The sequence below is a fragment of the Pyricularia grisea genome (genome assembly GCF_004355905.1).
Source record: "Pyricularia grisea strain NI907 chromosome Unknown Pyricularia_grisea_NI907_Scaffold_7, whole genome shotgun sequence".
Lineage (NCBI taxonomy): Eukaryota > Fungi > Ascomycota > Sordariomycetes > Magnaporthales > Pyriculariaceae > Pyricularia > Pyricularia grisea.
In genome coordinates this window covers 3463274-3477743 of record NW_022156720.1, presented here as the reverse complement: position 1 = coordinate 3477743, position 14470 = coordinate 3463274, and the positions used below count along the sequence as shown (strand labels likewise).

The following is a 14470-nucleotide window of genomic DNA, read 5'->3' as shown; positions in this document are numbered from 1 at the left end:
TCATCCGGATTTATATAAGTATTGTGTAGAGCACTTTGAAAGCCTTTCCCGGTAGAACTGCAGAGGTATTCATATGGCCTACCTGAACAAGGCAGTTTTGGGATGATGTTACTTTGCCAAACAAGCTCTCAAAGATTTTCGAAAACAAAACCACGTTCCGTGGCCAGGGAGAGTCTTCAACTGGATACGCCTTTCACCACTACAATCCCGCGTATTGTTCCACCAGGAGGTGCGCGGGGGACGGCTTTTGGTTGCCAGAAGGTGTAGGGGTCTGTATTAAAGCATTTTGATATTGCGTAGCTGGCACCACAGCTGACTGTTACAGACTACCTGCGGAGTACCTTGTTATTTTGCGAGTCACTGAGATTTTAACTTCTAAGAGCTAAATCCATTTGTGCCCAAGCGTTGAATCCCCGAAGCACGACATCTCGAGTACGATCGATACAGGAGAGGCGTTGTTTCGCCCGTTCACCAAGCGCAGCCTATATTGCATCGGATAACGGTCATAGCAAACATATTGGTTATCCTGTCCTAACGTTAAATCTTTCTCGACTTTTTAATTTTGTTCGACATGATGTTGGCATGGCATTTGCCGCGCTACTCTGGCACTTTGACTTTTAACTTGCGCCAAAGTCATACGACAGGGCAGATGCTAATAGGGCCAAAAATAATACTCACATCATTCGAAAAAAAAAAAGAAAAAAAAAATAGGCCTTTGCGGGTAAAGGCAAGCCCACTAAAGATGTGAACTCAATGTATTCTGGATGGTCTGTGCAGAGGCTGGGTGGGCTCTTACATTTTTCGGCGTTTAAGTATCGTTTTTATGACAGTTCTGCGGTACATTGACTGAAAAGTACCAACTTGGCGTGTTGAAATGTGCGTGTATAAAAAAGAAATTAACCCCGACTTGGGTTAGGGCGTGATCTTCTCGTTAATAAAGTTTTCTCTTCCCAATTAGGCGGTACTTTACCCATGTAAAAAAAGTGGGAAAAGGGCTTGAAAATAGCTTTTTCGACCGGGCTACCCGGGATAACCAGGGGCTATGGGTTTTGGCCGTAAAAACCCCTTTTTTTACATACCCCTCGATTATATACGTTTTATATTATAACGTAATTTTTTTATTACGGCTTTTGTAACTTTTCGTTAACGATAGCTTTAAATTTTTAAATTAAACCGTTTTAACGATATTTAATCCCTTTACCAATTTATTTATATAGGTGTAAAAAACGCCTAACAGGGGAAAACGCCCGTTACCGCCGTCCTTATAAATTAACCCGTCCAATAAACGAACCGCGATACCGTCGTTCCGTTGGTTTATTAATCGAATTAACGAATTTTTTAGGTAATTTATAAAATATTTTAACGAGGGTTTTTTTAAACCCAAATAAAATAAAACGACGGTATTTAAATTAATTATTAAGAAAACGTTAAAAATGTAAGGAAAATATATAAATATAATTTTTACGAAAATCCAAACCAAATACGATAACGAAAAAAAACGATACCTGGTTTGGAAATTATAAATTAACCGTTCCGGCGTTATTTACAATAAATAAAACCGCGTTAAAATTAATCCCAATAATAAAACGTAAATCGAATTTAACCGTTATATTACGTTTTTAGCCGTAAAATAAATATTTAACGGAAAATTTTTTGGACCTATGGCCGAAATATATTATATTTAGGCGAAAAATTGGGCCAAAAATACCTGGTTTAAAAAACCTCCGGTCGTTTTAACCGCGGTTTTTAAACGGTATAATTATTATTTCGAAAATAAATTTAAAAATTATTTTAACGGTAATTTAACGGAAAAAAACGAAAACGGTAATAAAATCGAATCGACCGCAAATAAAAATAATTTTCTTAATTTATTTTTATTTAACGGTTAATTTACGTAACGAAAAACCCCAATAGTAAAATTAAAAAGGGAAATAAACCCCGATATTATTTTTTTACCAAATTTGGGTAAAAATTTGGCTATAATCGAACCCAATCGCCACCGAAAAAAAAAAGGGTTTTTACCGGCACCCGAATAACGCGTTAACGATCCTATAAAAAATCCAACAAACGTTAAAAACGTTAATAACGTAATAAAGCGATTATATAATTTAATAAAATTTAAAAAATAAAATATTGGGTGAAATAATGGTTTTATACGCGTTATTAAAGGATAAACGGCCGGTAAAAAATTTATTAACGGTATTATATTTATTAAATTAATAAGATTACTTTTCGGTTTGGAAAACGCTTCCAAATTACAAAAAAAAAAGGCGTATATAATATTCGTATTGGGCCGCAATTAAATTGGAAATTGTTATAAAATAAAAATAATATTACGATTATGGAATCGATTTTAATAAACCTTATTATATTTGGTAGGCGGTAAATATATCGATAAATTAAAAACCTGGCAAAATTCCAAAATTTAATCGCTTTTCGCTATTAATTTTAATAATATTGGAATTATTTTTAATATTGTTTTTTTTTTAACCATTATTTTCGTTTTTAAATTAACTTATTTCCGGCCCAAATTTTCCTATATATTCGTTATTACGGCGATTAGGTATTTCGTTTACGTTTACGCCGGTATATTTTCGATATTATACCGTTATATAATGGGCGGTTAACCAACGAACCTTTTGGGGTAAACGCGGTATTAATAATCGTTTTATACGTATACGCGTTTGTTTAAAAATATCGCGATTTTCGGCTAATAACAAAGGGGGTTTTACCCGTAAATTTTTTTATAAATTTTGCAAAACTATAACCGTATATATAATCGCTTTTTAATATATAAACGTATATTTAAAAGCATTATTTTTAATAATTTTCTACGTTCGTTTTAAAAGGCTAAACGTCTATTTAATTACCATACAAATTCGGGTATACCGCAGGTTATATAATTTTTTAATTGTTCGAATCGGTTTATCGGCTTTTTTCCAATTTTACAAATAATACCGTACGTTTGGAAACGGTATTATAATACCGGTAATAAATCCAAAACCGGTATTTGCAAAAAGGTATTTCCCTTTTAATATCGATAATTTAAAAAAAAACGCTTTACCTAATAAATTTGCGTTATTTATAAATCCTTTAACCTTTAATAATATTTATATAAATAATAAATTAAACCGCATTACCGCAAATACGTTTTGGGTAATATTTTTTTTACGGTTATACCATTTTTTAATAACGGCCGATCCTAATTTAATTTAAACCGAAATATACGTTCCGTCGATTACATTTATTACCCCGCTTAACGCGTTTAAATTAGGGTCGAATTTAATATCCGGATCAAGCCAATTCGAAGGCGGTATTTTTATTATAATTGCGTAATATTATTATATATTAGTTAATACGTAATAATACGCGCAATATACGGCCAATTACGTATATAATAAAAAAAAGGCTATTTGGCGTTAAAAAACACCCGTGGCCATTATATATAGGAAAATAACGAATTTTTACCTCGTATTTTGGTATTAAAAACCACGTAAATAATTATAATTTATTAACCAATTATAAAATTTTGTAAATTTGTTTTGGGTAAATTTAAACAGCTTTTAAAATCGTTTGGGCGACCTTTTTAACAATTAATTAATAAAAATTAACGATTTTATTGGCCCGTATATATGGATACTAAACCGCCCAAACGTTAAATTTACGATAATTTCGTCGATTTTTAATAAATTTATATTAACGGGTTCGTTATTTTGGGTTACGATTATATAATAATAAAATACCACGCAAATAATTTAAATAATTTATTAGGTTAAAAATATGGCTATATAATAATATATATAAAAAAAGGGTTTTTTTAATACTAAAAAAATATATTACGAACGTGGTTCCGGTTTTATTTAATTAACGTTTTTATTAATAATAATAATAGTTATTTTTAATTTGTTACTATTGTAAATACGGCCTTTTTTTCCTATTTGGATTATTATAAAAATACGTAATTTAAATTATATATTTTTATGGTAATCCAAATAAAAAATTTACGCGTTATATAACGGTTTTTGCTAATTTTCGAAAAAAATATATAATGCTATTACAGGGGAATCCGGCCTATGGTTTTTGGGTTTTATTAACGCCGGATTTACGGCGTAAAGGAGGGTGAGACCCATTTTTCCTGCTCCTTTTGGCAAGATTAACAAGAAAAATTCGTTGTTATGGACGAGAAGATCACACCCTTAAAGGCGCCGCCATTGAAGATGCCCCAGTCAATAAAGCTAATAACAAAGATAATCATCTCCTTAATTTCCCCAATTTTAAGCTCTTGGATGAGTTCGCCTGAAGTCCAAGACGCCATGCTTATCTTTGCTTGTGCAACAACTCCGACTCGGGGCTAGCACGCCATATTGTTCGCTTGTTGTTAAGGTGATAGGAAAAGGTGGGAGGATAAGGTTGTGAGGGGGTGCGGGGCCAATGTCAAAAGACGCTGTTACATCAATCGGGTTGTGCCACCGGGCACAAGATTGACGTGATCCTTGGTTTTGCCCCAAATGTTGGAGCAACCCCAATACTCGATCGATCTGGACCTGTCCCCCGACTCAAAACAGCTAGGCCGGTAATGGGATAGACGATAATATTATTTAGGCCAATGTATACTACAAAATATCGAATTGACCTGCCAACGTCCACTATTGTGGATTTCCAATGGCAACTTGTTACTGACTGTCTGCGCGAAGACACTAGAGATCCTGGAGCAATAACATCTCCATTAAATAATGGGCGCAATCGACGCCTTAAGGGTCGCCGACGAGGCTCCTCCGCAACCAGTGGTGGTGCAGGAAGAGCTCCTTGCCGTCAACAACGTCTCCGACACCGCAAAACCACAATTGACGGCAAGTGAGATTCAAGTTCCGGGCAATGAAAAGGTGGCAAGCTACCCCGAGGCAAAGATATCCCTAGTCGACAGATTCATCGACGAGCCGAGACCGCTGAGGGTCGCAGTAATTGGCGGTGGTCTCACGGGCATTTTGGCAGGGATTCTGCTACCAGCCAAGGTCCCCAACATCCAGCTCACCATTTACGAGAAGAACAAGGACTTTGGGGGCACCTGGCTTGAAAATGTTTACCCCGGCGTGCGATGCGACATCCCATCACACGTCTACCAGGCCACCTTCTCTCCCAAGACGGACTGGTCGGACGAGTTCGCCCCGGGGGCCGAGATCAGGGACTACTGGCAGGCGCAGGCGCGAAAGTATGATGTGTATCGATTTGCCAAGTTCGGCCGTAGGGTAGAGGACGCCTCGTGGGACGCGGCCGAGGCGATATGGCGTATCACCCTGCGCGACGAGGACCTGGGAGAGGAGCTGGTTGAGGTGGCGGACTTTGTGCTGACGGCGACTGGCCGCTTCAATGCTTGGAAGTTGCCAGAGTACCCGGGGATAGAGGATTACAAGGGGGTGCTCCGACACGCCTCAAACTGGGATCCATCGTTTGACCCGACCGGGAAAAAGGTGGCTGTCATCGGCAACGGTGCAAGCGGAATCCAACTGGTTGCAAATCTTCAAAAGACGGTTGGGAAACTTGACCATTACGCCCGCAACAAGACCTGGATCGCCACATCATGGGCCGGGGACGAACGTACTCTAGAACCGCAACCATATCCACAACATCTCAAAGACTCGTTCGAACGGGACCCCGAGACCTATCTCCAGTTCCGCAAGGAGATCGAGCAGAAGTACTGGCGCGGCTTCAGCGCATTCTTCAGGGGCTCCGAGACAAGCACCGACCTGCGCGCCAAGTTCACCCAAGTGATGCGGCGTCGCGTCGCCGCCAAACCCGAGCTCTTTGACCACCTCGTCCCGGACTTTTCACCAAACTGTAGACGTCTCACCCCAGGACCCGGCTACCTGGAGGCCATCTCGTCCAACAACGTCGAGTACATCCGCACGCCGATCCGACGCTTCACCGAGACGGGCATCGAGGACGAGGACGGCACCCTGCGCGACGTGGACGCTGTGTTTTGCGCCACGGGGGCTAACGTCGACCACGTTCCGCCCTTTGGGGTGCGCGCTCACGGCCGCGACCTGCGAGAGCTCTGGAGTGCCGGCAGCAGCAGCGGCGGCGGCTACGGCTTCCCCTACACGTACCTGGGCCTCGCGACCCCCGGGTTCCCAAATCTGCTCTTCATCGGCGGGCCGCACGGCACCGGCCCATCGGGAACGGTGCCGCACGCGGCCGAGGTGCAGCTGACGTACGCGGCCAAGGTGCTGCGCAAGGCGTCGCGAGAGGGCGTGCGGAGCATGGCGCCGACGAGGCGGGCCGCCGACGACTTTGTCGAGTACAGCGATGCGTTCTTCGCCAAGACGGTGCTGACCGACAAGTGCAGCTCGTGGTACAACGGGGGCAGGGCCGGCGGGCGGATCCATGGCGTCTGGCCGGGTAGCGCGGGTCACGTCACTGCGGTGCGGAGGGAGCCCAGATGGGAGGATTGGGAGTATGAGTATCTGGGTGGTGACGGCGGTGTCTCGGCGAATAGGTTTGCTTGGTATTTCGGCAATGGGTGGACGAGCAAGGAGGCGGACTCGGGGTCGGACATGACTTCGTATCTACGGGTGCCTGATGAGATTGATCTACGTGACTATCACGAGTCTTGGTGGAGTTTGCCATAGGTGACGGTAGCGGACAAGGGAATCTACTGTAATCATGATTGTTTTTTGGCGCTGAATGCAAATTTTTGGTGTTTTCATAATCACGCCACGCGGCAAGGGAGAGTCAAACTCTGCGAGAAGCACGCGTGATAGTAGCAGATTCGAAAAGATCCGTGTAAATTCTAACTGCGGTGACTATGAAAACCCAACCCGAATACCCTGTCAGATATCGCGCAAGTTTCAAGAGATTACGGAGATCATGTCAGTTTGTGATATTATCCGTTCATGTTTCCATCTCAGAAACTCTAAGTGATTGCCTGTGGTCCAAACCCAAGTCCATTATATTGTTATCATTTTAGTGCTTTACCAAGCTTTATCCAGACCAGAAAAAGGAAAAGAAAGAGCGAGAGATAAGCCCCACGTCCCGTCTTGGTTTGCACTCAACCATGCACGCCCATATTATTGCGTGCTTGACGTGGGGCTTGTCGCGATGCGAGAACGTAGCCAGGTTTCTACCAAGGTTGCACTCATTTGGAGTCAGTGAGGGGTTGGGTTATTGTTGCCAACAGCAGCGACATCGCTATTCGGGAAAGGAATATGGTAATAAGCATGTGCTAGTGCACTCCCTTTCAAATTTGGAAAAAAAGTATAATAGCGATATATCAGCAGTCGCTGTGCTCATAATCTCTTTGAAGGATTAGGATTGTTCCCAGCTTGTCCGTCACTACTCGTCACTTGCCAACATTGCAACACTGCTTAGTTTCTTGGGATAAAGACATCCGGTAAATAGTCATGTCTCATCACGAAAGCGATGAGGAACCTCCCAAGGAGCAGCAACATCCAGGTTAGTCAGGTTCTCCGTCATTTGTTAGCACAATTGGAGAAGATGCAACATTCTGACGTTTGTTTTGCAACAAGTAAAATGGTATCGGTCAACATTTACAAACATTACCATTCTCGGCCTTTGCAATTTGGCCGCCCCTGGTATTTGGGGAGCGATGAATTCTTTAGGAGCTGGAGGTGCTGCCCGACCTGAACTGATCAACGCCGCCAACGCCCTTACTTTTTGCCTAATGGTAGTATCCTGTTATTTTTCCAGCGCTATCGTAAGATATATCGGTATCAAAGGAGCGCTTATTTTTGGAACGCAAGTTTAACCACCGACGCCAAAACCATTACTTTCCTTTTCCTTTTGTTAACCATCTTTAAACAGACTTGGTTACGCTCCTTACGCAGCAGGCCTTTATACCAATAACCGCTATGGGAACGAGTGGTTCGTGCTACTCGGCGCCGCCCTTTGCGGTATTTCCGCCGGCGTTTTCTGGATGGCCGAAGCTGCTATCGCCATCGCGTATCCGGAGCCGTGGAACCGCGGTCGGGCTCTCGGTTATTGGCTTACGTATCGGCTGAGCGGCCAGGTGCTTGGCGGCGCTATTAATTTAGGGTTAAACGCCGATCGCAGCGGAGCTGGACAGGTTTCATATACGGTTTTCCTGGTTTTTATCGCTATACAGGCCGCCGGACCGCTGGTGGCGCTTTTACTAAGTACGCCGGCGCAAGTGCAAAGAAAGGATGGGAAAAAAGTCGAATTGGCCATTACGCAGGATTGGTGGGTCGAGGTTAAAGCCACGACCAAGTTGTTTTTTACGCCCAAGTTTCTTCTTTTATTGTTGTGGATAGGACAAGCGGTCTTTGCTGAGGCGGTCTATTTTACTTATATCGCTTGTAAGCCTTGTTTTCTTTGTGTTTTGGACTTGGAAGCAAACAAAGCTGACATTCTCTCTTCAACAGTGTGGTTCAGTGTCCGCTCCCGAGCGTTGGCTTCTTTCTTGTCGGGAATTCTTGCCGTGGCTGCTGGTAACGGTCTAGGTGTAAGTATTATCACCATTTATCGGTTGCGATTTGAAACTAATCGGATGAACTACAGTACTGGCTAGATTCAAGTCGAATCTCCCTCAAAGTGCGATCTCGAACCTCCTTTTGGGCCATTGCAATCCTCCAAGGAGCGTGGTGGACCTGGGCAACGGTAAATGTGACGCGATTCCACCGGACTCAACCAACGTTCGACTGGGTAGATGACGACTTCGGCCAGGGTTTTGCAGTTTTTCTGCTTCTCACCATTGGATTCCAGCTGAATTATATGTTTTTGTAAGTTGTGATTTCCCGAGATCGTTTCCTAGCTTTGATGCTTTGATCCAACTCAATTGTCATTGTATCATCCTTGGTTACGCCTTCGATCCGAAACTGACACTCAACTCCATCCACAGATACTTTTTCATCCACAATCTCAGCCAGGACGAGCCCGAGATTATTCGCTACGCAGCCCTCTTGCGTGGAACCGAATCTGCATGGCAGGCCCTGTCCTACGGTCTATCGTCTTTGACGATATTCGGCGAGATCGGTGGCGTTTACATGAACTTTGGCTTGTGGGCTGTGTCCATATACCCTGCTTGGTTGGTGCTCCGCCATTTTGGCGTGCACAAGTCGACGAGCGTCGAGACTGTTTCCCAGTTCCCTGCGGACGACAAGACTGTGGGCAGCTCTTTGGAGGATCGCACTATAAAGGCTTAGGAGGCGATGTAAAAAGGACAGAGGTTTCGAGTCTGGCCTGAGCATGGCTTCAAATCGATTCAGTTGAGAGGTATTAAAATTGCACGAGCATTTGCGGGGTACATAAATCCCTTGCCTTGCCCGATGACGAACAAAAGATCAAACGTGAAATTTCATGCTTCCCATCCCATTCCATCCCATTTTCTTCTTGGCATGCTCCTCAATCACCAAAAACCGGTCAATTCAAACCAAGTTCCTCCCTCTGCCGTCGGAACATAATCTTGGTGTTGGAATTCATCAACAGATCGAGGCGTATGTCGATGCGCCCGGCCAAGGACCCCTTTGGAAGCCTCCAGTCGTAATTGATCAGCAAGTGGTAGAGCTCTACTTGGGCCTTTTCTCAGCGGCCTCGGCACAAGTACCGGCCGTAGCAAACCTTCAAATAGGTCGACTGATCACGTCTGACAAAGAAGAAGCGCATGTGGTGGGCTTAGGTGCTACAGGCCAGCTCGCCAAGGTGGGCTTGCTGTCCATGGAAGTAACAGTGCAGTGGATTCACTGATGTCGAGGCTATAAATGATGGGTAATCTCAACAGTACAGATTGGTGTAACATAAACAAAGACTTCTCTACTGGGCCATAGTTCTCATCTGATGCTCCTGGCATTCGTGGTGTTGCTGAAAACTATGACAGGCCTACTAGCCTGATTTCTCATCTACCTGCGTATATATCGCTTTCTCGTTTACTTTATTCAGCCACTCTGTTCACATTTACAACCACCTTCCCTCCACTTATTTCGCCCCTCCTCATCATATCCAGACCCGTGTTAACGTTATCCAAGCCACTCTCGACATCGATAATCTCAGGTGGCTCAACCAATCCTTGCTCCAAAAGCCTCTCGAGCCAAGCGGTCAACGCGGACCCAATGGTCCGCACCTCGTGGAAGAGCTTGATAGGGACCATGTGAAAGAGAGTCCCCTCGGGAGGATCCTGCTTGGGCAGACCCGCCAGACCGACCAGGTGGGCTGACAGAAGCGTCGAGTCCCCGGGAGTGTGTGGCGGGGAAATAGGCTCTACAGAGCTGCTATTTTCCTCCCTACCACTGCTGCTGTCGACGTCCGACTTGTGCCCCGGGGTGAGTGCCTGGAGCAGACTCGCCGCCGACGACTTGTCTCGGGTGTCGATGCCAAACCGCAGACGGCCCGCCGTGTTCCGGCGCAGGATCTCGACGGCCCTGTCCGGGTCGTGGCTGTCGATTAATAGGTCCGGGCGGAGTACCCGATGCTGTGAGAGTCGCAAGCCGTGTTTTGCCTTGTCAACTATCACAGCCACGCGCAGGCCGGCAAGTTTCGCCAGCTGTACCATCAGGTTTGCTGACGTTGATGAGCCTAATGGTACAAAACGATTAGCTGGTCAGCCTAAAAATGATACCATGACTCCCAAGAAGCAAAACGTACCGCCCCACACAGCCACCCAGTCCCCAGCGACTGCCCTCTCGTGGCTTTGGATTCCGTCGAGGCACTCGGACCGGACATCCTCGGGAAGGTCCGGAGAGCCTACTGCCCTCACAAGCTGGAATAGATTGGGTCCTCCGGCGACAGAACTAAAGTCGACGCCAAGCGACACGCCCAGGGCCAGCACTGCGGCAACGTATGCGACCCCTATGGTGGCACCCTGCTCCATTGATATGCTCGACGGGATCCTGACGACGTTGAAGTCGGAGGCAATGGCATACTCTTGGTATGCGGCTTTCCGCTTGTCACGATAGTCTGTTGATATGGCGATAACCTGTTTTGAGAGTTGAGCTTTTTGGTCAGTTGAGGTGTCATCATCTACTTTGCGTGAACTCTTTGGCATCTGCAGTCGACGGGTCATTGCTTGCCTTGTCACCTTTACGCCATCTGCTGGCTGTACCCTGAACCTTTGCGATAGATCCACTGAACTCCCTCCCTGAGATGTACGGTAGTTCTGGAATGGCAAAGTTAAAGTCCCTAGTGTTGGACAAGTTGTAAGCCAAGCAAGGAGGAGAAAAAAGATAGACCACAAAGAAAATGGCTTCACTTACGGTGCCTTCCAGTCAAGGGGGTTCAAACCAATAGTATGAACCCTGATGAGCACCTCGGCGTCGTCTCTCAGCTCAGGAACTGGGTAGTCAGGGGTGACTGTGTAGGGCTGTCTTGGCTGGTGTAGAAGCAACACTGTCTGCAGCTCAGGCACGGGAGCCGTCCGATCCGCTGTCTCTTCTGCATTGGCTGCCGGAGTGAGGGTTGCATCCCCGCCCTGGGCTTGTACCTTTGTTTTCCCATTCTTTATGGAGAAGCGACGGATCGCAGACCAGGCACTAGAGACGGCTGCCATTTTTATCGAGGGGTTTTGTCTGGTATGGTTGTACTGGGCGTCTTTCTTCTTTTTTTTCCCATTTTATCGGGCGACTGACAGCAGTTAGACTTTGCTATTAATCCCAAGGTGGTGGATGCGGCATCCCAGTCATTGTCTTGATGACGCCATCCGTGTGCTTGTTCTTATCGGCCAATAGTGCAGTTTATTTTGAGGGGATTTACCCGTTAATTCGTTCAGTCGACATGTAGTTTGGCTATAAACCCATCGCGACTGGACGAAGATCGCGTGGGGCTCCACGTTGCGCAAACACCATCGCCAGAATAATTGCGCCATTTCCCCAGTTGGGGAACCAAGATCAATGCTCCGATAAACCTCCAACATGATTACCGATGATCGGCCTTACAAACCAAAACAACAGTGTTATCAGATCTCCAATTTTCTTTCGTTTTACGATTTTCCCCTGATTGAAGTTTGCCGTTGTATACTTTGGTCCTGTCATAAAAATCACAAGTCAGAGAAGCTGCTCCTATCTCGTCGGGTCAGCTCTTTCAGTAGAGTGCATCGACAAATTCTTACACGACCCAAAATACTAAAAATTTGGAGCCAGCAAGGCAGGAACAAGCACGCACAAAATGTCTCTGCAGAATGGCGACACCACACGCAAGAAGCAGCTGGTGATCAATGCATTCGTCGAAATGTGTAAGCAAATCTTCTCGGATTTGGCAGCCCCTCACCTCGATCAATCTCAGGCATTTCAGACAAGGGCGAACAGCACAGTCAGTGTTGATAGCTTATCTCCTCAATCCGGCTAACGCAACTCGTCATAAACAGGCAGCGGTCATCAGTCCCCCGGCCTCTGGCGACACCCTGCAGACGAGTCTTGGCGCTTCAACGACGTGGACCACTGGGTTGAGCTGGCCAAGCTGCTGGAGGAGGCCAAATTTCATGGCATTTTCATCGCCGATGTCCTAGGTTTGTCAATTGCCTCCACTAGATCCTTTGTCTGCGCTGTGTTTGTTGACGATAGCGCTCAACATATTCTCACTCTAGGCGGCTACGATGTTTACAAGAACTCGTTGGATCCCGCCATCGCATCTGGCGCCCAGTGGCCAGTCAATGAACCTCTATCTGTGGTACCAGCCATGGCAGCTGCTACCAAGAGTATCGGCTTCGGAGTTACTGCTTCCACCACCTACGAGCAGCCGTTTCATTTGGCAAGGAGGCTATCGACGGTCGATCATCTGACCAAGGGACGGTGAGTGTCCTGTCATGGAATTCCTGGCCCAGTGCACCGGAAACGACGTCAAAGGAGAAATTTTGAGATGCCCGGGTACTAATCTTTAAATAAAATAAGAGTTGGATGGAATGTAAGCCAGCCTTCACAGACGATTTCTTACATGTCTGTCATTGTCCTACACAGCGGTGGAAGTTGACCACTGTCACCTTTGCAGATTGTAACTGGTTATCTCGACTCGGCCGCACGCAACCTCGGCAAGACAGAACAGCCACAGGTAGGTCTAATTACTCTTTAGTATTCATCGCATCACAGCACTGACCCTACCATCAATCAACAACGCCGTTAGCACGACGACCGATACGCCCAAGCCGAGGAGTATATGAAGGTTATGTACAAGCTCTTCAACTCGTCGTGGCGAGACGACGCCGTCCAGCTCAACCGCGAACAAGGCATCTACACCGACCCCTCTCTCGTCCGCCAGATCAACCACAAGGGGAGTTTCTTCACCGTCCCGGGTCCCCACATCGTTCAGCCTAGCCCCCAGCGCACCCCACTCCTGCTGCAGGCCGGCACGTCGCGGGCCGGCAAGGAGTTCGCTGCCCAGCACGCTGAGGCAATCTTCGTCTCGGCCCACTCGCCCGCCGTCCCCGCCGCGAGCATCGCCGAGATCCGCCGGCTGGCCAGGGACAAGTACGGGAGGGATCCCGACGGCATCAAGGTCCTGGCCCTGGTTACCGTCGTCCTCGGCCGTACCGAGGACGAGGCCAGGGAGAAGCTGCGCGACTACAGACAGTATGCGTCGTTGGAGGGTGCTCTCGCTCTGTTTTGCGGGTGGACGGGGATCAACCTGGATCAATACGGCGACGAGGAGGAGTTGCGACAGGTTGAGAGCAATGCGGTTCGGTGAGTCCTTTAGCCCTGCTTATGGTTGTTCTTGTGTCAGTTTCGGCTGCATCGCAATGCCACTTGTGTACATGCTAAACCAATGTTAGCTCAACCGTCGAGGGTTACGCCAAGTTCTCACCAGTTAATTCCAAGTGGACCAAGCACACAGTGGCAGAGCACATCAGCATTGGCGGCAATGGGCCTCTCCTCGTGGGCACCCCAGCCCAGGTTGCCAACGGCCTCGAGACCTGGATACAAGAAGCCGACGTGGACGGCTTCAACTTTGTGAGTGCTTTTTCCAGAGCGGGTGCGACGCATAACACTCATTACTGATAAAAACCAGGCATACGCGGTGTTCCCGCAATCCTTCAAGGACATCATCGAACTTTTGCTCCCCGAACTACGGAGCAGAGGTCTGTTTTGGGACGACTATGCCGTCCCTGGGGGCACGTACCGGGAGAACTTCTACGGCAAGAAGGGCCAAACATTTCCCCCTGACGAGCATGTTACGTCCAATTATAGGTGGAAAAAAGGAGTCAGTGCGATAGAGCATGTGATCCCAGAGTAGCTTGAATCGCATTCATTACCGCCCCAGTCCTGAGCAGGGTGCTCGAGAAACAACTTGGAACATTGCTGGCGCAGTAAAACGAGGGTCGAAAAGAGGTTCTCCATCACTGTCAGTACAGCTCATAACCACTCAGCATGGACCTGAAACCTATCCAACTCAGCTTCCAAATATTAGAACCAGTTTTAACTCCCTTTTGAGGTGCAAGTTCAGTGTGGAGTCCTTTCGTCCCCAGTACCGTGGTTGAGCAGAATTTTCCAAAAGAATACATTTCTGGGGATCTGGCCTG

The 14470-nt window shown here is 46.5% G+C and overlaps 2 protein-coding genes across 2 annotated transcripts; both read left to right on the top strand.

The window, feature by feature from the left end:
* Positions 1–4733: 4733 nt before the first annotated feature.
* On the top strand, positions 4734–6626 carry PgNI_10060 (uncharacterized protein; the record flags this gene model as incomplete). Its single annotated transcript, XM_031130036.1, has 1 exon — positions 4734–6626. One exon carries the CDS (start codon positions 4734–4736, stop codon positions 6624–6626), a length of 1893 nt encoding a protein of 630 aa, XP_030977652.1.
* Positions 6627–12126: 5500 nt separating this feature from the next.
* On the top strand, positions 12127–14184 carry PgNI_10057 (uncharacterized protein; the record flags this gene model as incomplete). The annotated part of the gene is made up of 7 exons (XM_031130035.1): positions 12127–12193; positions 12326–12749; positions 12849–12861; positions 12946–13005; positions 13078–13634; positions 13724–13901; positions 13960–14184. 7 exons carry the CDS (start codon positions 12127–12129, stop codon positions 14182–14184), a joined length of 1524 nt encoding a protein of 507 aa, XP_030978142.1.
* Positions 14185–14470: the final 286 nt, after the last annotated feature.